The 25,948-nt window shown below is 42.4% G+C and overlaps 1 protein-coding gene and 2 gene segments (V, D, J or C); all 3 read left to right on the top strand.

Moving 5' to 3' along the window:
- The first annotated feature begins 7,540 nt into the window (after positions 1 to 7,540).
- On the top strand, positions 7,541 to 10,287 carry LOC101028189 (T cell receptor beta variable 3-1-like). The segment is given in 2 exon segments: positions 7,541 to 7,749; positions 7,862 to 10,287. Coding segments are annotated over 2 exon segments (594 nt in total).
- Positions 10,288 to 10,421: 134 nt separating this feature from the next.
- LOC101028516 (uncharacterized) lies at positions 10,422 to 12,349 on the top strand. The gene is made up of 2 exons (XM_074378984.1): positions 10,422 to 11,398; positions 11,509 to 12,349. The coding sequence occupies exons 1-2, from the start codon at positions 11,050 to 11,052 to the stop codon at positions 11,982 to 11,984; spliced, it is 825 nt and encodes a 274-aa protein (XP_074235085.1). The 5' UTR covers positions 10,422 to 11,049; the 3' UTR covers positions 11,985 to 12,349.
- A 5,686-nt stretch (positions 12,350 to 18,035) lies between these two features.
- On the top strand, positions 18,036 to 22,986 carry LOC141580019 (T cell receptor beta variable 5-1-like). The segment is given in 2 exon segments: positions 18,036 to 20,734; positions 20,867 to 22,986. Coding segments are annotated over 2 exon segments (459 nt in total).
- Positions 22,987 to 25,948: the final 2,962 nt, after the last annotated feature.

Here is a 25,948-nt window from a genome sequence, read left to right as displayed (position 1 = left end):
GGGTGTGACTGTGGGCTCTGAATATGGGCGAATTGTACACCACCAAGTAACCCACGTCTTCTCCTTATTCCCTTTGTCATTTTTATTAGAATTTTTTTTTTTAGTTGTTTAGGAAAACATTTTAACTCATAGGATGGCGAGATGATTACTGAGCAGGAGTTCATATATTTCCATCAGAACATACAGTGTCCCCGCAGAAATTTACAGAAGGGGCTAGGTACGATGGCCTCAATATCAATGAGTCTTGCTTAGCATGTGGTCAGTGGCAGAACTATCTGATGACCCTGTCAACCTGGTGTGATGCATTTGGGCTAATGATGCTAGCTCACAAAATAGCAAGTTAAGAGAGTAGCAAACATGGAGTTTAATATTGGGACACCATTTCACACCATTTCAAGGTCAACAGAGGTCTAGACCAGCATGAGAGTCTCCCGAATTAAACCCAGCAGTGCAGGAGCAGAATTCAGCTGCAAAAGTCAAGAGGCATCTAGAGGCAGAGACAGGAATGAATTTGTCGCTTTCAACTTAACATGAGGCAGCCAGATTAACTTCTTGAGTTTCATTTACCATCCCAGCGTTACTGAAGAGTTGGAGCAGGGAAGGTGGAGGGAAGACTTTAAAAGAAAAACAGTGGATTCCTCATAACATGCCAGGATAAGCTCAAGCAATGCATGGCAGAAAAAAGATGTGAGCAGATCGTATTGTTTATAAACACCTGAATTCATTTATTCACTTATTTTCATGCCAGCGCCACTACCATGAAGTCTTAAAGAACGACTGATTGACCAACATGTGTTCCCACACAACTTTGCCTTGGCCAAAAAGGACTCTAGCTTACTGCTCAAAACATCCTGTATTTGTACAGATTGCAGCTGACCACCACCTTGAAGACCTGACTACTTGGATTTAATGGAAGTAATGTGAGAGTGGGCTGCATCAGATGCCTCTATTACTGCCTCATACTCTCTGGTGGAAATGATTCCACTTTTGATTCCAGCCACAGCTATGATGAATAGTTCCATGCAGACATTGACCTACTCCATAGTTACTGCAGCTCACCTTCAATGTGGTCATGTGTTCCCAAAGTACCCTGTTGCTGAAGCGTGAGACACATTGGTGCCCTGCATGGCCCATGTGCAGGCACAACCCAGAAGTGTGAGGAAATTAATGTCCTCTGGGGCAATCCTCCACCACTGGAGAATGAGAAGTAGTGGATAAGAGCCTTGGCATTAGTCTTGGGCCTCCTAGAAGGGCCTAGTTTGATAGCCAGCCACCTATGTATAGGGACAGCCGAATTAATATATTTTCTTTTGTATTTTATCTGCTTTTTGTTTCTCTGATTTAATATGAATATTTTTATCTGATCTATCTTCCAGTTTATCTAGTCTTTTCAGCTTTATTCCTTTTTTTTTCTTTTTTGAGATGGAGTCTCGCACTGTTGCCTGAACTGTAGTACAGTGGTGAGATTTCGGCTCACTGCAACCTCTGCCTCCCAGGTTCACGTGATTCTCCTGCCTCAGTTGTCCAAGTAGCTGAGATTACAGGCACACATCACCACAGCCAGCTAACTTTTTGTATTTTTAGTAGAGATGGGATTTCACTATGTTGGCCTTGAACTATGTTGATCTTGAACTCATGATCCACCAGCCTCGGCCTGTCAAGTGCTGGGATTACAGGCATGAGCCACTGCGCCCGGCCCCATTCCTCTTTTAATCATCTATTGAATTCTAAATTTTTGGCATTTTGTATGTTTCAGTTCTAGACTTTCCAGTTAAATCTTACAACAATTTCTAGTTGTCTGCTAAAATTCTACGTTTTGGAATTTACTTTGTTGACTATATTAACCTTGTCATTTTAAAGCTAGCGTTTGATAACTTTAACATCTGAATCTGCTTGGGTCTATTTCTTTTGCCTGTTTTCTCTTTTTGGTTTCTGGGCATATGATTTTGTTTTCTCACACAACTAGTAATTTATTTGAATGCTGGATGCTGCATATAAAAACTATAGAGATAATTTGAGGCTCTGAATGATTTCACCTTCCCCAAATGATTCACATTTGCTTTTGCTGGGAATTGCAGCAGGGGCAGGTTACCTTGACTGAGATGATGACTGAGATGGATCAATCTCAGCCATTTAAGTTCCAACTAGATGTCCAAAGTTTAACAGCTTAATCAAAGTGTAAGTTACATAACATAATATTGGCCCTTTGCAGGTATGTAATTCAATGAATTTTGATAGATTTGTGAAGTCGAACAACAATCACTGTGATCCAGCTCTAAAACATTTCATCCTCCTCACCCAGAAAGTTCCTACATGCTTATTTTCCGTCAATTCCTGCTCCTATCTCCAGCACCAGGGCCTGGGCTCTTTTCTAGGGTCCTCTGCTATTCAGTAGTCACTGAACATAAATGTTCTCCAGACCACAGAGGTGGTGGATGCTCCTCCAAGCCTGCTACACTCTCAGTGCTCCCTTTTTTAGTCTCAGCTCCTTAGCCAACGATACAAAATTGGCAAGTGACTTTGAGGGAAAAGCGGTCCACTAGATCTCTCCTTTCTCGTTGAGATCCCAGTCCCTTCAGTTCTTACGGCCTCAATAGCTCCAACTGCCTCCAAACATTTATCTTTTTATTTTGTTAAGTTTTTCTAGTTGTTTTAGTGGGAATATTGTTCTGGAGAAACCAATCTACTAACTCTGAAAGCCAGTTTTATATTTATTAAAGGTGAGGTGCAATTTTGTATGTTTGTATTTTAGGTAAAAGCCTCTTTTTTTCTTGTTTTAAATTATACTTTAAGTTCTGTGGTACATGTGCAGATCGTGCAGGATTGTTACATAGGTACACACGTGCCATGGTGGTGTGCCATCATCTATGTTAGATATTTCTCTTGATGCCATCCCTCCCCAATCCCCCCACACTGTGCTATCCCTCCGCTAGCCCTCCACCCATCCCCTGACAGGCCCCAATATGTGATGTTCCCCTCCCTGTGTCCATGTGTTCTCATTGTTCAACACCACTTTATGAGTGAGAACATGTGCTGTTTGTTTTTCTGTTCTTGTGTCAGTTTGCTGAGAATGATGGTTTCTAGCTATATCCATGTCCCTGCAAAGGACATGAAGCCTCTTGAAGAGAGGAAGGAGTGAATCCCTCTGTGTTCCCATGCATGTCTCTCTTTCTAAGACCTCTACCACCCTGCTGCCCTTGTTCCTCCATGGGACTGAGTCTTCACACGTTTGACCTTTTGGCCACAAGGAGGAGCTGTGACTCTAGTGAGGTGAAGAGAACTCAGAGGAAGGACAGAATTCTCTGGATGGGAGACGGTTACAAGAAATACTGGGTTTATTTATCATAGGAGAAAATGCGGTTTGTAGATGCTGCGTTAATGCTGAAATGCGAGGGGTTAAATACAGACTCTTCATTTGGCCTTGCTATGCAGGTGTTTCTGTCCTAGCAAAGAGCCTAGACTGCCAGATCTGTTGCATGTGATGCTGCATAGGATGAGAGAGGGGGAGAGTTTGAGCTGGGAAGGAGGAGAGCTCACAAGCAGATGCAGGTGGAAGACCCCTTCCTGAGAGGAATAAGAGAGGCTCTGGATGCTGGGCCTCTACTCCAACTCAGTCCTGCCATGCAGTGACTTCCTGGGACCATGGTAGTGAGCCTAACAAATCAGGGCCTCCTCGAGGGATCTTGCCAAGAGAGTAATTACCAAGGGAAATCTACTTATCAGACCAAAGAATGCCTGGCTCTAAATGATGAAGGAATTGAGCCAGAAATGCTTTTTGTTCTTTTTTCCTCTTCTGGATGGTCCTCTGAGTTCTTGGAGCAAGAGCTTCCAAGGATAGAAAACCCCTCTCCTGTGTCTGAGCAAATGGTTCTATCAAATAGCATCATGAGACTCCCTTCCAGCTTCCATCTTCAACATCTATCCCTGCCTACCAAGACCCATGGGAGCTAGACTTGTCCAGATGTCAAAAGATGATGCCAAAACACCTGGGGACAGGAAAGAAGGTGGCGTGGACTGACCTCGAGGATGCACATCGGATACAAGCTCTTCATTTTGTTTTCACTATGGGCTCCTGTTCTGTCTTTTAAAAAATAATTTGGAATTTCCCTTACTTCTTGGAATTCCAAAAATACAGCAAAGTTACATTTTATGTAGGCTCTATTATTCAGCAGGAGGGAGCTTCAGAATATCTACACACTCTACTCTGCATATTCTAGCATGCCACCTGGAAGTGAAAGTTTAGCCAAACAGTTTAACAGGAAAACCGTTAGCCATGCTGTGAAGGTTAATTTTGCAGTTTATCTTAGAATGGAACAAAATAATGTACTGAGTATTTCTGTACCCTGGAATCTAAATTTCTTAACTTTCTGTAGTATGAACCATTTTCAAATCTACTAAAAGTCATAAAACCAGACTATGTGAAACACACATTTCTAAGCTTGGTATTAAATATTTAAGTGACTAGCTAAAGTAAGAGTTGGAGAGTCAGGGTGCTTCTGGACTTTTCAAACTCTCATCCTCACAAAAAAGTCTACAACTTCTTCTCAGTAACAAAAATAAGATGACATATAATCATTTTTATTGTTAATAAATAATATCTGTACATCACGGCATCATGGCATTTCATTTAATTTGTGTTAATTGTTGCTAACAAATGACTGTAGATTAAGCATTGTGATCTACATAATAATAGAAATAATAAATGTAAATATTTTAAGTGTACAAGTGAGATTTTAATAGCTAAACAGGCAAATAAAACGAACTGATGCTTTGCAAAGGTGAAGGACTCATGTCCTATAACAGGATGTCTTATCTGGCTTTGGTTTGAATTTCATTTGGAAAACTGACAGCTGCTGGTCAACCTGCAGGTTATGATGCCATGAGCTGATATGCATGTTGACTTTTGTATTTTTGTCAGCATGAAAGAATTTTTTAAAAATCAGGGTCAGAGTCTCCAGAAACTAGCAGCCAGCTGGGTCGAATGGAAGTGAAGCCATGGCCTTTGTCCCCCTGCAGACCTGGAAACCCAGTTTTGAGCATCAGAGAAGAGATAGAATCAGATGAAATGAAATCTTCATTAGACTCTGCTCAGGAAACTAAATTTGACATAATTGGGCACAAGAGATTGTTCACCCATTCTATTCCACCAGAGGACACGGCACAGCTTTCCCATGAGTTCTTGGGGAGCTGGGGAAGGAGACAGCTCTCCCAGGTTTAGTTGTATTCTCACGAGAAGTGTAAAAGGAAGAGGCAGACATGGAGATTTTGATTCTAGAACGGGGTGGAAGATTTTGCTTATAAACATATCACCACACTTGCCTTTCCTGCTAAGATCCAAACTTTGGGGAATTTCTCAAATGGAAGATGGGATTTAAATATTGGACAGCCAGAAATGTGACCCATGTTCAAATATGCATCCTGATATCACTCAGTTCTATGTGCTCTGCAGCCTTCTGCCTCGTTCCCTTTGCCCCTACAACTCTCCACCTTTCTGTGGATTAAGCTGTCTCCCTGATAAAGTTATTATGTTTTCTTCCCTCATTGGCCTTCCTGTTGGAACCTGGGTCTTCCCGGGGAGCCCAGCCTCTATACTCTCTCCTTTCCATAGCTGTTTCTCCTGGTCCAGCACAGTGGACCTTGTCAGAAAAGAAGACATGAATCATCCATTTATTTGTTCCTTTCTATCCTTTGGGCAGTTCTCGATGGACAATAAAACACTTTTGCTTTCCAAGTCTCCTGTAAAAAATGAAACAACAACTGGAACTAACATTGCCTCACGTGATGCAAGTTTCTTTCTATCAGTTTCATTCCAGTGCCTCTCCCAGAGCCTGTCCACCTGATTTGTTAAAAACTCTTGCATAAGATAGTGAGATACATATTTATTTAAAGCCTACTCTTTAAGAATGCTGACATCTTTATATAGTTATCATCATCACCATTGTATGCAGCCTCTTGTAATTTCACTATCTTCCCTCCCTCCCTTTCTTTCCTTCTTGGAAAAGCTTCCCATATCAGCTGTGTAGGGCAATGAGGTACTTACTGAATAAGACGCACATCTAGGGGGGTACCTGGTTGTGTTCACAGAATTTTAGAGCTAGACAGAGTTGAAAATTATTTATTTCTGCCCATTGTTTCATAGGTGAGGAAATGGGATGCTTTATGAAAAGTATTTAAATGTAAATACTAACTTTTTCTGGCCTCCGTGTAACATGTATTTCATATTCTGAGTCTACAGGTGTGAATGTCTTTTGGCTCCTATTGAATTATAAGCATCACGAGACTTAGAATATTGTTTACTCATGCTTTGCACTAAGTAGCCGTTCAATGACTGCAAACAAATAAAGCATGCTTGAGGTTCCAAGAAGGATGGTGGTCATGTTTCTTTTGTTTAGTGCTGCATCCATCCCTACTACAAGTTCTGTGTTTAGTAAATCACAAATGAACCATCAGGGATTTCACCAGTAGATGACAGTATTACCACAGTTGCATGTGCATGCGTCTGCGTGTGTGTGTGTGTGTGTGTGTGTGAAATGCCTTTCTGGCAGTGCTGGTCCCTGGTTTTCCTCCCGGCAGTTACTGACCTGGGGCCACTGACAGAGGCACGGAGGTTTGAGTGCTGGGCCTTGCTGATCAGAGCAGGAGGAGCTGTGGCCCTGCTACACCCCTGAGGCTGGAGTGGATGACAGCTGGTAGAGGAGGGGAGCACCATTGGCAAGAATAAAGGGGACAGTGGTCCTCAACAGGGGACAGTTCAGCAATACAAAGGCATTTTGTGTTGTCACTCTGGCATCAGGTAGGTAGGACCCGAGGATGCGGCTAAGCGTACTACCTGCACAGGAAAGCCCCCCACAACAAACGATCACCTGATCCAGCATGGCGGCAGTGCCCAAGTTGAGACACCCTGGAATAAGCGTGGTTTTCAACTTTGGGAGGAGGATTATCTGCGAACAGCTCAAGGGCAGTACCATCACCTACTTTGGTTTTCCCGACTGCCATGTTGTTTAGCTTCATTGCCATTTTTTCCCAGCACACGGCGACTTCATATTCTCTAGTAGCCTCCTGGTTCCTCATAGATCTGTCCCTTGACAGGTAAGAACATCACAGGGAGCAGGGCTGCAGACCACTCCCAACAATGACCCTTCAACAGCGTTTGCTGTCAACTAGCATCACAATCATGTGGGTTAAGCGGCAGTGGCTGGTATTCAGGTGAAATCCCAAGCCAATTTCTTCTGCAACACGGGGACCACTGACCACTGATCAGACTTCAAGTGAGCAAAGATTCAAGAGAGCAAAACAGTGTCCTGCACTATTGGGAAGGGGAAGCAAAAGATCCAGAGAAGAAAACCAGCCTGGCTCTGGTTGATAAAGGGAGATGAATGGGGGAGGTGGCCAGACCCCAGGTAAGGAGTGGGGAGGGAGGGAGCTGCTGGGACAGGAATGACTGTCAGAGACACATCCTGGAGGCCACAATCCACCTTCTCAACTATTCCCAAAATTCCAAACAGTCCTATAAGGAGCAAGTGCAGGGCATGGAAAGGAGGAGCCACGCTGGAGGAGACCCTGAGAATGGGGGAAGGATTACAGGCTGTGACCTCACTGACGCAGCTCCTCTCAGTGGCAGTGGAAACCACAGCCTAGACTTCTCACCACTGCAGACCAGAATCCTGCCCTGGGCCGTGCCTTGTCTGCCTGACTCTGCCATGGGCTGCAGGCTCCTCTGCTGTGTGGCCGTCTGCCTCCTGAGAGCAGGTGAGTCCTGGGCCCAGGTGACATGATCCTGTTGGAGTCCCTAAGCCTTTCACCATGATGACAGCAGCCTCCCTCCTGGGGCTTGTCTGAATTCTGCTTCTTGCCTTTGCAGGTCCCTTGGACTCAGCCGTTTCCCAGACTCCGAAATACCTGGTCACACAGCTGGGAAAGAAGGGGTCCCTTAAATGTGAACAAAATCTGGGCCATAATACTATGTATTGGTATAAGCAGGACTCTAAAAAACTTCTGAAGATAATGTTTATCTACAATAATAAGGAGCCCATTTTAAATGAAACAGTTCCAAATCGCTTCTCACCTGAGTCTCCAGACAAAGCTCATTTAAATCTTCACATTGAGTCCCTGGAGCTTGGTGACTCTGCTGTGTATTTCTGTGCCAGCAGCCAAGACACAGCCCTGCAGAGTCACTGCATCCCTGTGCACAAACCTCCCGGCTCAGCCAGGAAGCTGTGGGGCAGTGTGCGCACCTGCACCCAGGACTCCCGTGTCCATTCCCTGATGGCCTCTGATGGAGTTTCAGTCTGTAGTGCAGCCTACCAGGGCACCCAGTGGAGAAGTCCTCCGTTTTATGCACAGCGAAGTCTTAGAATTGTTTATCAGCTAGAGCAGTGCTTCACAACAAAGCCACTAAAGTATTAGGGCACCACAAACAAAACAGGAGCCTGCCCCATGCACTGAAGATCTTAATTGATGGAGGAAGCCATTTCTTGACTTTCTGTACTGCACACATTGGTACATATTTTATATAACGTTATAATGAAAAACACAGTGTTGCTAAAAATGATTGATGAGCACAAGCATAAAGGAGAAGGAAAGGCAAATATTCCTAAGATCAAGAGGCAGTTCTGTTGCTCAGGAAGTACTCTGTTTAATGGAAAAATATTTTGAGAAGCATGAAATTTCATGGCAATAGGTAAACTGGAAAGTGCTGGGGAGAAGCCAATGGAGACAGGCGTGTGCACTCCTTCTCTTCAAGGAGGGTGACTGGCAAGAATCCCTCCCAATCGTGATGAATGTCATCTTGAATTCTCCTCAAGAGCAGGCAGCAGCGAGATGACAGGGATATTGGAAGACATGGAAAGAACTTTGAACACAAATCTCTAAGCAGTGATGAGACACTGGTCCTATTCCAAGTGAAACATCATGATGAAACTGATATTTTGGTACAGTAACACTGGTCATAGTATGCAGCAGAAAGGAGATAGATTTTTGGGTGGCATGAATGATTAGGATACTTCTAAATATCCTACATGAAATATTAGAAAGAGTTTATGTGGATCATTGTGGATGACATAGACTTGAGGCTCTGGATTATGTTATCTCCCAAAAATAGTGTTGGTTTTTTTTTTTTCCTGGGAGGATTGAATATAGGACTTGCTAGGGTTTATTTCAGCTTTGCCCTCCCTCTTAGGGAGCCCCAGAATGTGGTCCTCATTGCTAGTGCATGGTCTTTCCAGGGTCTTAGTGGGAATCACAGCATACCCACCATGACTCTCCACTGTCACTGGGTCTGAATGCCAATGCCTTCTGGCCTTGGGTATCTTCAGCCTTCCCTGCCCATGTCTTTGGCCTTCTAGAATTTGTTCTCTGCTGGGCCTTCTGGAGTCCCACCATCTGCATACACAACTTAAGACCTGGCCCAGAAAAACAAAAAGGATTTTCTTATACGATTACAATTATCATCACAAAATGGAAATACTGATGTAATACAAAAATAAGTAGATGGTAAAAAATCACTTAGAAAGTATGAATCATTTAATTTTTGTGTTTATTTGTGTTCATTTGTGTCTTCAAATGTTCTAGAATAGAAAGTCAATATTGGCATAACAGTAGATTTTAAGAAAATTGATGTCATGCCAATAACTAAATGGTCACAAAGCATAAACAGCTTATGCAGTGAAGTAGAAATGACCCATAGGAAGTCATTCAGCTGGTTCCTAGTTGGAAAATTCTCCACAGAACTGACCTGATGTAGTTTCTTACATTTTAGAAATGGCAGGGCTTTGGAGACCATTTCGTTTCAGTTCCCTTGATTTAATATATGAGGAAATATGGCATCACATGTATGAAGTGATTGAACCTGACATACTGATTACATTTCTTAAACTTCCTGTGAGATACATTTTTATTCTCTAGTTGTTGTCTGAATATGTTTAATTGCCCTACTCAGATAGAATTCTGGGGATGGAAGTGTTGGTGATTTTTGCTTGCTCCTAGCTATTGCTCAGGGAGTATTGTTGAACAAGTCAGACCGGTCCATAAGCTCCAGAGGGCTGGGATACCGTCTGTTATGCTTATTACTAGGCGTTCAGACATAGACAATGTCTTTTCTTTTCCTTTAATTGTTCTTCACGGAGCGGGGTGGGAGGGCAGTTTCTTGCTCTGTCCAGAGTGCCGCGATGCCATCACGGCTCACTGCAGCCTTGATTTCCCTGGCTCAAGCGATCCTCCCACCTTAGTCTCCTGAGTAACTGGGACTACAGGCATGCACCACCACATCTGGCTAAGTTTTGGTAATTTTTGTAGAGATAAAGTGTTGCCATAGTATACAGACTCAGACATAGACAATTTCTGTTGAATAGAAAATTAGAACGTCCTAGGTGTGTGCATGCCTGGTGTTCTGGCTGCTGACTCTCTGTGTTGTTGCCATCACCTCCTTCCTCTTCATTCCCCCCTGGCCTTTCAAATCCATCCCTGCTGCTCAGTTTTGAGGGATGTGGAACCGGCCTGGATGCTGACACTGGGTTGGTGAGTGGCCAAGTGCTGCTTTGGCCACAGGGAGGAGCTGTGCTCTGGTGAGACCTCTGAGACTGGGACCTGGGGAAGGGATGGAGAATAAGAGGAGAGATGGGCTAGAAGGGATGTTGCCCACGGGGAGCCATCTGGACCTCAACCCAGAGCATGGCTGTACTCACCTCTAGCACACAACATCAGCTTCAAGCTGACTTCCTGTCTTTCTGCATTCACCAATTCAATCATTCATTATTATAGACACAAAAGATTCCCTACCCCAAGATATATGGTCTTCTGCGCTTTACCAAAAAATATTTTGAATGGTGGGCGCTGGTCCGCACTGCCTCTGTGGTCATGCAGTCATCCTCCCTCCACAGAGCCGGGCGAAAAGGGCTCCACCACGCTTAGACGTTGAGGGAAGGGACATTTTGAAAGGCGCTGTCTCCTGTGATCCCACAGGGGAGAAGGAGATTCCTTGAATGGGAGTGGTCTGTTGCTGAGAGGGGTCCTGAAAGACAGGGGGACAGAGATAGAGGGAGGATCTATATAATGAGGAAGCAGCTGAGAGCAAAGGAACCCCTGTCAGAGGAATATCCTTGGGAAATAAAAAGCTGGCTCTGCCCTTTCTGCCCAGGCCATTCATCCCAACCCAGCCAATTCATACCTACCTTCTGTCAGAACTTAGAAAGATTGCAAAGCCATCAGGAAGAACCAGCCCCTGGGTCTGGGGAAACTGTCAGGAGCAGTGACATCACAGGAAAAACCACCAACCAGGGCCAAAGAGACCAGAGCCCAGCCCCTCCCCCAGAGGATCTCAGTCAGAGACCCCATTTCAGATCCCAGGCTAGCATGGGCTGCAGGCTGCTCTGCTGTGTGCTCCTCTGCCTCCTGGGAGCAGGTGAGTTGGGTTCAAATTGCCTGTCCTTGAACTCCAAGCCTTTTCCTTGTGGCTGCAGAAACAACCCTCCTCCTGGGCTCTGTCTGAGTTTTGTTTCTTTCCCCCCACAGTCCCCATGGACACCGGAGTTACCCAGACCCCAAAACACCTGGTCATGGGAATGGCACATAATAAGTCTTTGAAATGTGAACAACACCTGGGGCACAATGCTATGTACTGGTACAAGCAGAAAACTAAGAAGCCACCAGAGCTCATGTTTATCTACAACTATAAGGAAATCTATGTAAATGAAAGTGTGCCCAGTCGCTTCTCTCCTGAATGCCCCAACAGCTCTCACTTATACCTTCACCTACATGCCCTGCAGCCAGAAGACTCAGCCCTGTATCTCTGTGCCAGCAGCCAAGACACAGCCTTGCAGAGTCACCGTTTTCCTGTGCAGAAACCTTCGGGGCCTGGCAGGAAGCTGCGGGGAGCACAGAGGGCTTGGGTGAACACTTCCTGCAAGAGCCCCAACAGAAGCTTCAGAACATCACAGCATCTGCTAATTCATCTATATGGCAACTTTACATGCTGTGCATATATTTAGAGTGTGGGTGTTCTTTTGCCTGAGTGTGACTCTGCCCTGTCAACCGATTTTTAAAAAATATAAACATATTTAGATCTAGTTTTCTTTAAATGCTTTTTAAATCATGAAATTGGCTAAGCAGGGTGGCTCATGCCTGTAATCACAGCACTGTGGGAGACCAAGACGAGTGGATCACGTGGTCAGGGGTTTGAGACCAGCCTGGTTAATAACCCTGTTTCTGCTACAAATACAAAAATTAGCTAGGTGTGGTGGTGCACACCTTTAGCCCCAGCCACCTGGGAGGCTGAGGCAGGAGAATCACTTGAACCCAGGAGGCAGAGGTTGCAGTGAGCCGAGATCGTGCCACTGCACTCCAGTCTGGGCGACAGAGCAAGATTCAGTCTAAAAATAAATAAATAAAATAAAATAAAAATAAAAATAAAATAAAATCATGAAATAAAGCAAGCATGCTGTAAGAATGATTGTTTAGCTTAAGATTTTTTTTTTATTATTACTATTATTATTATTTTTTTTATTGCATTTTAGGTTTTGGGGTACATGTGAAGAACATGCAAGATTGTTGCATAGGTACACACTTGGCAGTGTAGTTTGCTGCCTTCCGTCCCCTCACCTGTATCTGTCATTTCTCCCTATGCTATCTCCTCCCACCTCCCCACCCCCCCCCTCCCCCATTTCCCCCCAACGGACCCCAGTGTGTAGTGCTCCCCTCCCTGTGTCCATGTGTTCTCATTGTTCAACACCCGCCTATGAGTGAGAATATACGGTGTTTGATTTTCTGCTCTTGTGTCAGTTTGCTTAAGATTTTTATAAGAATCCACTCAACAATCACCTGTGTCACCACAGAGTCACCCCTTGCACTGGGCCAGACACTGTTCTGTGAAAAGCTGTGTTCTCCTGACACTTCATGTCCCGTGGTTTCCACGACTCTTCTTTGGGTCCTCTGTGAATAAAGGCTGTTTAACATCATCGCCTACCCACTGTGTGCTTTGCTAGGATCTCCATGGCCATGTTGGATAGAAAGGATGAGAATGGGCATCCTGGTCTTCTTAATCTTAGGGAAAAAGCATCCAGTGATTTTTCAGTTTTTGATCATTAAGTGTGATATTAACTGTAAATTTTCCATGAATGCCTTTTATCAGGTAGAGCACATTTTTTTTTTGTTCCTAGTTTGCTAAGAGTTTTTAATCAAAACATTGAATTTTTTAAAAATATTTTTTCTGTATCTGTTAAGATGATTATAAAAAATTTAATCTTTCCAACTTTTATTTTAGTTTTAAGGGCTGCATGTCCAGGTTTGTTACATGGGTAAATTGCATGTCATGGGGCTTTGGTATACAGATAATTTTGTCACCTAAGTCACCAGCTTAATACCCAATTGGTAGTTTTTCAATCCTCACACTCCTCTCACCCCCAGCCTTCAAGCCTCAGTGTTTACTGTTCCTTTGTTTGTGTCTATGTGTGCTCAATGTTTAGCTCCCACTTATAAGTGAGAACATGTGTGGTGTCTGGATTTCTGTTCCTGGATTAATTCACTTAGGATAACATCCTCCAACTCTATCCATGTTGCTGAAATGAACGTAATTTTGTTCTTTTTATGAATGCATAGTATCTCCAGTCCACATTGATGGGTATTTAGGTTGATTCTATATCTTTGCTATTGTGAATAGTGCTGCATCGAACATACGTGTGCATGTATGCTTATGAAAGAATGATCTCTATTTCTTTGGGTATATAACCAGTAATTGGATTGCTGGGTCATATGGTAGGGTTTTTTTTAGTTCCTTGAAAAATCTCCATACTACTTTTTACAGTGGTTGAACTAATTTACATTCCCACCAACAGTGCATAAGTTTTCCATTTCCTTTGCAATCTTGCCAGCATCTGTTATATTTTGACCTTTTATTAATAGTTATTCTAACTAGTGTGAGATGGTATCTGTGGTTTTCATTTGCATTTTTCGTAATGATTAGTTGTAGTGAACATTTGTTATATGCTTGTGAGCTGCATGTATGTCTGCTTTTGAAAAGTATCTATTCATGTCCTTTGCCCATTTTTTTAAATAGAGATGTTTGTTTTTTGCTTGTTAATTTGTTCAAGCTTCTTATAGATTCTGGATATCAGACCTTTGTTGGATACATCGATTGCAAATATTTTCTCCAATTCTGTAGGTTATGTGTTTACTCTGCTTGTAGTTTCTTCAGCTGTGCAGAAACTCTTTAGTTTAATTAGGTCCCATTAGTCAAATTTTGTTTTTGTTGCAATTGCTTTTGGAGTCTTTATCATGAAATATTTGCCAGGTCCTATGTCCAGAATGGTATTTCTTAGAGTTTCTTCTTAGGTTTTTTTCTTTCATAGTTTTAGGTTTTACATTCATGTCTTTAATCAGTCATGAGTTGGTTTTTGTATATAGTGAAAGATAGGGGTCTAGTTTCAATCTCCTGCGTGTGCTAGCCAGTTTTCCCAGCATCATTTGGGGAGCAGTGAGTCCCTTCTGCATTGCCTGTTATTGTTGACTTTGTTATTGCTGGTTTCAGGTGGGTGGATTTATTTCTGGTTCTCTAACTTGTTCCATTGGTCTGTGTGTCTATTTTTGTACTAGTTTTATGCTGCTTCAGTTACTGTAGCCTTGTAGCATGTTTTGAATTTGGGTAATGTGACGCCTCCAGCTTTGTTCTGCTTGCCCAGGATTGCTTTGGGCACTCAAGCTTCTTCCTCTTCTTCCTCTTCCTCCTCCTCCTCCTCCTCCTCCACCTCCTCCTCTTCCTCCTCTTCCTCTTCCTCTTCCTCTTCCTCTTCTTCTTCTTCTTCTTCTTATTCTTCTTTTCTTTTCTTTTCTTTTTTTTTGTTCCAAATGAATTTTAGATTTTTTTTCCCTAATTCTGTGAAAACTGACATTGGTAGCTTGAAAAAAAAAAAAAAAGCATTGACTTTAACAATATTAATTCTTCCTATCAATGAGCATGAAATGTTTTTTCAATTTTTTGTGTTGCCTCTGATAGTTTTCATTAGTGTTTTATAATTTTCTTTGTAAATATCTTTTACCTCTCTGGTTAGCTGATTTTTTTTAGGTGTATTTTGTTGTTGTTGCTATTATGAATGGAATTGCATTCTTGATTTGGCTTTTAACTTGAATGTTCTGATGTATAGAAATAGTGCTGATTTCTGTGCATTGATTTTATATTCTTGAACTCTGCTAAAGTTATTATTCAGACCTAGGAGCCTTCGGGTAGAGACTATAGGGTTTTTTAGGTATAGATAGTTATAGACAGTTTGACTTCCTCTCTTCCTTTTCTGGATGTCTTTTATTTCTCTTGTGTGATTGCTCTTGCTATTTCTGCCACTACTGCTTTGAATGGAAATGTTGAGAATGAGCATCCTTGCCTTGTTCACATTCTCAACAGGAATGCTTCCAGCTTTTGCCACTTCAGTGTGATGTTGGCTCTTAACATCACAGTGCTAGACAGCTCCTAATATTTTGAAGTATGTACTTTCAATGCCTAGTTTGTTGAAGGGGTTTTAACAAGAAGACATGTTTAATTTTATCAAAAGCCTTTTCTGTGTTTATTGAGATGATCATCTAGGTTTGTTTTCAGTTCGGTCTATGTGGTTAATCACATTTGTTGATTTGTGTATGTTGAACCAACCTTGCATCCCAGGAATGAAGCCTACTTGATTGTGATAGATTAACTTTTTGATGTTCTGCTGGATACAGTTTGCTAATATTTTGTTGAAAATTTTTCAAACAATTAAATAATTTTAAAATATGGTAACTTACATTAATTGCTTTTCAAATATAAAACCAATTATGCATTTCTGGGGCAAATTTCACCTAAGGATTAGATATTAATCTCTTTATACATTGTGAATTAAACTTAATTTATTTTTGTTAAGGATCTTTGCATCTATGTTATTATTAGTATTATTTATTCTTCACAATTTGTAAATTGATAAACTTGGTCAATTTTATCAATAAAGTAAGCTGGGCCTGGAGTTTTCTTTCTGGAAAAGTTTTTAATTATTATGAATTCAATTTTTAAAACCACATCTATATGTATTTTTTCATATCCCCATGTACATTCAAGTTATCTACTTCTTTTCGATTAATTCTGTTTTGGGGGGATGTTTATTTTGTCTTCTGTTGAATTTTTTGGCATAATATTAATCTTTCATTGGAGTTCTAATTTGTGTTTCTCCAAGTATTAATAATGTTGAGAACATTTTAATATTTTATTAACATTTGCAGATACGTCTTTTTCATATACCTATTATAAAAATAAGTATATGAAAATAGGTTTTAAAAGTTAAATTATATTTCTTTTATATAGTTTATAGAAATTCTTTATATAATCTGTATACAATATCCTAGTCCTGTATACATATTGTGAAACTTTTTCCTCAGCCTGAAAATTTTCCTTTCCACTTTCTTGATGGTACCTGGACATAACCCCTGTGAAATCAGAATATCCTCCTTTCTCCTTTTTTTTTTTTGTCTCTCTACCTTCACCCTTATCAGTAGTTGGTAGGTAATTAACTCAGTAAGAGTGAGATAGTTCAAAGGCATCTAGCTGGCCCTAGGTGTATTTTTAGGTGTATTTTGTTGTTGTTGCTATTATGAATGGAATTGCATTCTTGGGTATGCCTCTAATCTCCAGTCACACGAGGCCACTTTGCCAGCCCAGAAGTTACTCCTGCTATGTAGTCTACTATAAGCAGACCTTAAAAGTGCACCTCCTACTCTCTCCATAATATATATGGCAGAAGAGTGATGGATCCTTCTTTTGGCAGTCTTTCTACAATGCATGGAGCTATGCCTGTCCAAGCACATCTCTGTATGGACTAAGGAAGGGGTGGATAATTGAATTTGTGTTCCTGATTCTTGCTTGTGAGTTTTTCCCCAGTAAATCTTGTTTCATGTGTTTATTGCACAGGGTTAGTGCTGTCTACATGTCCCTTTATATGACTGTGCTCTCACAGAATTCTGAGGCTGGAAGGAACAAACAAGAGTTCTCACAAAGAGAAATTTAATCACCTCTAGAAAGAAGTACATGCTAATGGCTTTGGAGTTTCTGTGAAGGAAGGGTTTCCTTCTGCTTTAGATGGTAGGCAAAGTGAGCAATGTCTTTACCAAGTCAGCACGACCTGATTTCAGACAAAGGCAGAAGTGGGATTTCTATGATAATGCCCAATTGTGGTTATAGAGGGGCTACATGAGCAAGGCCATAGAAGTGAAAATGGATTCACTGGGGCCCAAATCCTACAAATTGAAGTAAGAGGGAAAACCCAGCACACATTCCAATGGAAGATGCAGCTTCCTAATATTGCGCTTTCAACTTAGATTCTCTGGTCTGTAATTACTCCACACACTTCCTCAGATCATTAGCATAACTGTGTGCCAGGTAATCATTTAGCCCCTTTGCTTGGTACAAGGTAGCCATACTCTCTACTTAGCTCCCTGTTATTTTTTTTTTCTGGGAAGCCTTTCCTGAGACCTGTGGTGACCGTGCTTTTCAGACTTCTCTCTTTCTTACTGTCTTTTCCATTTCTGCCGTTGTATTTGAACTTTAATTATACAGTTTATTTTCTTAACATCTGACACTTTTATGTTTCTCTTTTACTTATTTGACCTCACTTATTGATAACCCAGGTAACTGGTCAGCTGCTACTAATCATGTTATATTTTCTGGGGTTGTGTTCTTTATGTTTTCCTCTAAACTTTCTATCTCTGTAAGAATTAAGAAAGCAGAACCTTCCCTGTTTTTTTGAAACAGGGTCTCACTCTGTCACCCAGGCTGGAGCACAGTGGTGCCACTTCTTTATATCCATAAATTTTAACTGGTTTATATCCATGAATACTCCCTCAGTAGGGTATTTTTGTCCTCTGGATGGCATCTTGGAAAGGTACTGGTGATTGATTATAGCTAATTGGCACGTTGGCTAGTGACTGCCGATGTCACATGTAGCTAGACTGGAATCTCTTTTCATTGATTTCTCATGGGGTCGTTTGCCTCTGGACTTAAAAATTAAGAAAATACTTCATATGACAATGTCTAGATTTGCTCTATATATGTAACTATTCTTAAAATGTGATAAAAGATATGTCAAATGTAGATATTTAAAGAAATTTGGATTGGAAATAAACTAAATCAGAAGTAGCAATTGAAGGATAGTGGTTCTGCAATGGAATCTTTCTCAGATTCTGTTTTCCCAAGTCTCAGGTTTCTATTTAAACCCAGTCTGGCCTCTCCTTCTTAGCTTACTATAGAACCACAAATAAAACCTTATAAATTTAATCATTATCTGCACCTATCTTTACTCATATATGGAAAAATGGGCAACAGGATATTGGCAGTGAACACAGGCAAAAAGAGAATTTCTAAAAGAAAGAGGATAGATGGGAAAGAAACAAATTCCCCAGCAGTATGAGAACAGTGGGTATTGTTTTTTTTACTTCTGGATGAGCTGATTAGTGGGCATGTAGCACAGAGTGGTCTGAGAGGTCTGCTTCGAGCAAGCTGGCTGGAGTCATCACAGAAAAAAGAACTTTAATAATAAATCATCCACAAATCTCTGAGCGCGTGCCTGCAGTGAGGGAGGCAGGATGATCTAGTGTGATTTCTGGCACAGTTCTTCTTGCAACACATCTGCCTGAGCTAGGCCAGATTTGCATCATTTCCGTCTTCAGAATTTTCTCAAGGGCAAAATTTCTTTTCTATCACCTTTTTTTTCTTACAATGCAAAAAAAAAAAGTGATCTTGAAGAAGATAAATTTCAAAATGTGAGAGCTTCTTTTAGTTCCCCTTGAAAAACAGTAGAATAGGCAAGACGGTGAAATAGTTCCTAATTTAAACATGTCCCATGTCCCTTCTACCATGTCAGAAAGGCTGTATCCATCAGCTCAGACAGCCAGAGCACATAGAATAGACTGCGTGGGTTAAACACATTTTTTTTCATAACTCCAGAGTATAAAATGGGGGTGCCAGCATGTGGGGCTCTGATGAGGGCCCTCCTTCTGGCTTGCAGAGCACATTTTTCGGGTTGAATCCTCATATGGTGGAGACGAAACAAGCCAGCCATCAGCATCTCATCTCAGAGGGCATTAAACATACTGGATCAGGACTCCACTTATATAAGCTCATGTAAACATAACTTCCTCTATAAAAACCCTATCATCAAATATGGCCTCCCTGGGGGTTGTATTTTGGGGGGACATAAGTATTTAGTCCATTAACAATAGCAAAATCTTGGTTACTGTGCAGTGGGCCACACAGGGGTGCTGGAATCACTGAGCTCCAAATGTCTCTGGGGTGTGCACAGAGCCAGCAGCCTGGGACACAGAGGGTTAAGGTGCAGCCTTGCCTGATAGTCACTAGCAGGTGCGATGACATATATATAAAATTGCAGCTGTGCTTCCCATCAGGGAGCCATGCACTTCAGCTATGCAGGGGTTGGGAAGTCTCTGTGAGCTTGCAAAGGAGAATAAAGTTGGGATGTCCCTGCTAGGATGGGACAACCTGCATGCCCTGGGTAGGGACAGACAGAGAAACAACTGCCTGTGAAAATAAAGGCAAAGGACCTGTGGGAGGGACTTGCAACCTAACCCCATCCCAGCTTAGAGCAGCCCAGTTCTGCCCTATGTGGTATGTGAGGGTATTTACAGCAAAAAGCAGGGGTCCTGGATCAGGTAAGCCAGGGACCTAACAAAGGAAGCATGGTGCATGGGAACCTGCAGGGACTATGACATCAGAGCAGTGACATCACAGCCTAACATCCTATCAGAGATGCGATGCCCAAAACCCCAGCTCTCAGAGAACCCCTAGCAGGGTGACACCTGCCCAGCTGTTTCCCACCCAGCATGGGCTCCAGGTGCCTCTGATGGGAAGGACTTTGTCTCCTGGGAGCCAGCAAGTCCTTGGTACCAAGAACAGGTCTGCCGTAGAGACCCCACCCAGGCGGCACTGAAGGCATTAAGACGAAGACACCCAGATAGATCAGCAAAATGGGACTGTCCCGGGGCCAACCTCCTTCTGAGCTGAGAGCCTCGGGGGGCTGACAGCATTACAGACTGAGGGCCTTCAGCAGACTCTGACCCATGTAGTTACGCTCTCTGAACAGGTGATTATTATTAACAAACAGGTGTTCTGTGTTTTCTCATAGAACCTAGGTAGGCAACTGGTGCCTCCTTACCACTGATCAAGCACAGACTAAAAAGTATTCTCCATGAGGGAGTCACGGGAGCAGGGTCACATATCCCTTGCTTAAAGAATTGTTTTAACGGGCGTATTTTATGTATACGTAGTCTTGCTACTTTAGATGCCCCAACTAGTTTTCCATTTGGTTGGGAGGCAGATAGGTTTTTCTTCCCATTATTCTTCTTAGCAAACAATATATTTTATTATACACCCAGCATTTCTCAGCATCTAGGCACAGGTGGGATGCCTCTGGAGCATGCTTCATCCAAGGCACCCTCAGGCTCCCTCCTGTGCTTTTCCCCGAGCCTCTCTCTCCCTCCCTCACAGGCACAGTGGATTCTGCTGTACAGAACAGGGAGCACTGGATCTCAGGAAGCCTGAAAGGGGAGGTCACAGAATAGTGACATCACGGGATACCCCTCCCACCAGGAAAAGCGTGGCTGAGAACTCACCTCCTCCCTAGGAGGACCGAGCTCTGAGCACAGACACAGTGTTGCTTGCCCCTTCGTGCCATGGGCTCCAGGCTGCTCTGTTGGGTGCTGCTTTGTCTCCCGGGAGCAGGTGAGTCCCTGCAGACAGGACAGCACCCCCATTCTGAGCTTGCCCCCCACCACTGTGTCCTCCACTTTACCTTGGGAAGGAGGTACCACCAGGCTGTCTCCTGTGCTCATTTTCCATCTGCTTTTCCCACAGGCCTGGGAGAGGCTGGAGTCACCCAAACTCCAAGATACCTGATCAAGATGAGAGGACAGCAAGTAACACTGAGGTGCTCCCCTATCTCTGGGCATAACAGTGTGTTCTGGTACCAACAGGCCCCAGGACAGGGCCCTCAGTTCCTCTTCAACTACTACAATGAGATGCAGAGACAAAAAGGAAACTTCCCTAACAGATTCTCAGGGCACCAGTTCTCTAACCACAGCTCTGAGATGAATGTGAGCGCCTTGGAGCTGGGGGACTCGGCCCTTTATCTTTGTGCCAGCAGCTTGGCACAGCCCTACAAAGCCAACCACACTCTGTGCACAAATCCCCCGGCCCAATGTGGAGCAACCTCAGCCCTGACGTATCTGCGAGAACCTGGGGACTGCAGGGGGAAAGAAAGGTAATTTAGGATGCTGGGACCCACAGCCCGGGGCTTTCTGCTATTCAGGGCTGGAAGAAACAAGGCCAAGAGGGGCTGCTCAGAGGATGATGCGGCTTCTGTAGGTTGACTGAAGAATTACCTTCTCTGCCGACACAGTAAACTGCAGGGTAGAGGACATGTTTGTAATTTAACAACTGGCACACTCTTTTTCGGGACAAGGGATCTCATTTTGTGGTCAAGATTGTTGATAACAGCATAAGGTAGGAGGGAGAATCACAGGGTTTGCTTTATACAACTGAGGGAAAAGAAATTGAGATTTGGGGAAAGTCAAGGAGAGAGAAAACGAAAGATGACTGAAAATAGAGCTAGAGCAGACGATGATGAAAAGTGGTGTTCTTTGTACCATGAACTCTCTGTCCCCTCCTCCCAAAGTTTTCAATACCTATGAAATATAAGGTAAAGTTTTCTAGCAACTGGAATCACCTGGTAGCCAGTCCCAGTAGGGGACATCACCAAAGAGCCACCTGCCTGGTGTGAGAGCCCTGGCTCTGCTTCTGATGTCTTCCTTCTTCTGGCCCTAATCTTGACTTCTCAGGGCACAGTCGGGTACTTTCCAAAACACAGAGGAAGGTAAAATCACCCTTGTTCCTAAAGGAGCACATACTCTCCAGTTTCCCCCCAAATAAATTCTGCTTCTCTGTATCCCTTTCTGACACTCACCTCCCGAATCCAATGACCTTCTATGATCATACGCTCTTTGAACATTTTCTAAAACTCGGCAGCTTTTGCATCCTCAGCGTTTTTCCTGTTTCCATGACTTAGGAGAACCTTTGTTTTCTTAAGACAGCACCAGAAACTGATCATGTGTCAAGGACTGGCTCACACCTGCCTTCCTCTTCACCTCTTACAGTGACATTCCTGGGATTCTACTATATCACTTCCTTTTCTTTATTTTCATAGGAAAAGCCAGGCATATGATTGATACCCTTTAATGTTTGTAAAATTAATAAGTTACTGCGCACTTACAGAGAATCCTGAAGTGTGATTAATTACTGTCTTCTCTTTACAAGGGCCTCCACTTGAAATATCATGCAAAATGATTATGACAAGTCTTAGTATTTCATATAACTTCTGTAATATTCTAGCAACTGTGTCTTCACAGTCAGGATTGATGTCCAGTCCTGTCAAGTTCTCAAAGGATATCTAATGCTATAATTTGCAAATGTTCTTTTGGAGTGAAGAAAATTATGTTATTTGTGCTGACTGAAGAATCACTGAAGAAAGGAAATTATGGTACAATAATATTTATAAAAACTCATAATCCTATAGAAAAAAAACTTCCTCACCATAACCACACCTTCCACAACCACATTTTTAGTGATTTGGTGGAGATGGAATATCATCAAAGGTGCTTCTTAATCGCCCTTGATGAAATCAACCTAAAGCATTGAAAACAAACAACTAGCTTTGCTCAGTAATGAGATGTTATCATCCTTGACCATGAAAAGGCATTATGTGTTTGTAAGTGTGTGTGTGTTTGTGAGTGTGAATGTGTGTTTTATAGAGATTTGGTGAAGGTGGAATATAATCAAAAGTGTTTCTTAATCACCCCTGATGAAATCAACCTAGAACATTGGGAAAAAACAAAACAATAAAACAAAACAAAAACAACAAAAAGAAAAACTAGCTTTGCTCAGCAATGGAATCTTATCATCCTTGCCAATGGAAAGATATTATGTGTTTGTGAGTGTGTGTGTTTGTGAATGTGAATGTATGTGTGTGTCTTCTTGTGGATACTACTCACATAGAAATAGTTTCTCCACTGGTAATATTTTATGAGGTGCTGGTTCACTGACAGAGCTTCTAGGCACTTCTAGGTAAGGGTGGGAAAGAGCAGACCTAACAATCTGCTTAGTTATACCTGATAGGATAGTTTATTTCAAGATTTTATACATTCAGAAATAAATTTGTAAAATTGAAAAATCCCCTTTATAGAATGTGCTAAAATTTTTGAATAAACTAAACACAATGTATGAAAATATGTGGGTCTGATGAATCAAAGCGAGCTCTGCAATACAGTGTTTTCAGCCCAGATTGGCTTCATATCCTCACACTGTTTCATTCTGTGACCTCTATAATTCTGGCTCCTCTCTTCCATCTTAGGATGTTTACTGCAATGATGTAACAGTAATTTCTCGTGCAATCAAGATGTGTCTTTTGTCTCCACTGGCCAAGGGTGAATTTGAAGTTCCACCCTAAATCAACCCTTTTGGGAAAGCAATAAAAAAGGTGTGTGAGACGGTGGGGGTTGCAGGGATTGGAGTGGGGGCATCTTTGTTCTTGACTTGGACAATCTTCAGCTCCTCAGGTCAGGTGTGAATCCATGGGACTGTGGAACGTTGGCCACTGGGAGGCGCTGTGGCTCCACAATGCTGCAGGGAACCCTGGGGAGGGCTGGTTTAGTTTAGTTTGGTGTTTGTTTTTTTAATTATCTTATCTAAAATGAGACTAATACTCTCCATCTGCAGAGTTGTGTCCAAAATTTAATGCTATAAAGTATTTAGCATATAGTGGAAATCTAGCTATTTTGATTTCCTTTGCTAATCTCAGACAGCCTGTTCACTGCACCAATGCCCAAAGGCAGATAAAGACACATTTTGCCTGGAAATCTTAGGTTGAGGACTCAGGAAGTCACAGTATGGAAACATATATGCATGATGATTACTTTGACAGTATTAACTGGAGAATGTAGCCTATACCTCTCCTCAGTCATTTAAAACTCAATATTACAGATATATAAATTATATAAATACTACACATTTTAAATAAGCAGATCAGAGATTTTTGAGTGATGTACCTACGCATGCAACCCCATCTCTACTGAGATGTACAGCATCTTCACCAACCAGAAAATTCCCTCATGCCCTGTTGCAATGTTTCACTGCATCTCCAACAAGCACTGATGTGATTGTCATCACCATAGAGTAGTTTTTTTAAGGAACGTTTCTAGTGGAACTGTAAAACCTCTACTGCCTAATCCTCTTTAATACATAACTAAATAGTTAACAGGACGAGAAGCTCCTGAAAAGTTGTATGGTTTTAAAAGGGCTTGGAGCCAAGAGCTACCAGATCCACGTTATAGACAGTTCTGTCTGGAGATGGAGGTTGTGATAAAACAACCTTAAAAGGTCTTCCAAGCCGGTACCGGCAGATTCTACAAAGTTTATGTGTTCATTTACATGCATTTCTTATCTTCCCATTCACTCCAATTATTTTATGATGATATTGTGACAAAAATTAATCATCTTTAAGGGAAATAGCTTGAGTTTTATCAGACACACATGCAGCCGAGCTTTGTGATCACACACTGAGTGTCCTGGGACCAAACAAAACACGGTAATAGTGACCTTGTTGAGAGATGATGTCACATTGGAAGAAAGGTCCTCTTTGTGTTGACCCTAAGTGTCCATTTCATAAAATCTAAGCCTCGAGCTACAAAATTCCCTTTTCTGCCTGGGAACCAGGCTCCTGTCCTGTGTGTTTGCCTCCTGGTCCAGCATGGACACAGACGTGGCGCCCACTCATGAACTTGTTGGATCCTGGCTGTGGCTTTCAGCACCAGGTGGCCCTTTGCTCTGACTTTAATTTCTGTGTCCTTCTCTCCTAAACCCCATAGATGGTGAGTGACTGGGACTCTAGTCATGTGCTTGTGTGAAAAGGAAACCAGCATAAGCGGAGGTAAGCAGAATATGAAACAAACCACGTACCCAGGATCAGCAACGTGACTTACTGGCAGATCCCTTGTTCAAATATCACAAGGAGCTTGAAGATCATGACAATGTGACAGCCAACACGGGGTCCTTTTAAGTGTGGGGCTCTGTGCACTAAGATAAAGGTTTTGACCTTTTTTTTTTTAAAAAAAGTATTACTGAATTAGTGTTGAGAATCCTGACCAAGGGAATATTCCCTATGAAATATGACATTTCAAATAAAATGAGAGCACTTTTTCTTATCCCGGAGCCTGCTCCCTCCCTCCTCTCCCTATAGCCCTCACATATCAGGACCTCTTTGTGCCCACAGGTCATGGACAGCGCTGGGCGGCCACCATAGTCCACAGAGGGCAGTCACCAGCATGAGGTGGTCCTGCCTGATGTGGTTTACCCCAGGCACAGAAAGCAAGAGCCCTGGGTGGAGCTGAAGGTGCTCAGCTGGGCTTGTCAGGAATCCCATCTGTCAGTGAATTGACAAGAAACAGAGCAAAACGACTCCCCCAATGTTGATGAGCCTGCCCCTGGGATTTGGAGACCTGATAACGGAGAAAACCAACATAGGCACAGGACTTTAACAGGATTATGGTCAATTAAGCAAATTAGAAAAGGATACTTGAAGGAGTATTTGGGACACAGGAGTCAAAAACACCAGGAAGACATGAGGATTTTCCCTAGGAGTCTAAATTACAGAAATGTTTAGATAACTGACACTAGTGTATGAATGAGGAATTATATTATCACAAGGATAAAATTTACATTGAGTTATAAACTGTTTACAAAAAGGTTAAGAAAAACTTGTAAGGCTGTGTCAATTCAGACAAAGGCATTCTTCCCATCCAAACTGTTCACTTTATCTTGAATTTGACCATCTGGAGAAGAGGCGTGGCCTCTCCTGACCACGCCAGGAAGGTGCTGGGGCCCAGG

The sequence above is a fragment of the Saimiri boliviensis genome, chromosome 10 (assembly GCF_048565385.1).
Source record: "Saimiri boliviensis isolate mSaiBol1 chromosome 10, mSaiBol1.pri, whole genome shotgun sequence".
In the NCBI taxonomy this organism is placed as follows: Eukaryota; Metazoa; Chordata; class Mammalia; order Primates; family Cebidae; genus Saimiri; species Saimiri boliviensis.
This window is presented reverse-complemented; position numbering and strand designations above follow the sequence as displayed.

Bases quoted from the DNA above. Each gene is read 5' to 3' on its own strand.
- LOC101028516 (XM_074378984.1), top strand. From the start codon at position 11,050: ATGAGGAAGCAGCTGAGAGCAAAGGAACCCCTGTCAGAGGAATATCCT. The intron at 11,399-11,508 runs GTGAGTTGGGTT...TTCCCCCCACAG, and splicing joins CCTCTGCCTCCTGGGAGCAG to TCCCCATGGACACCGGAGTT.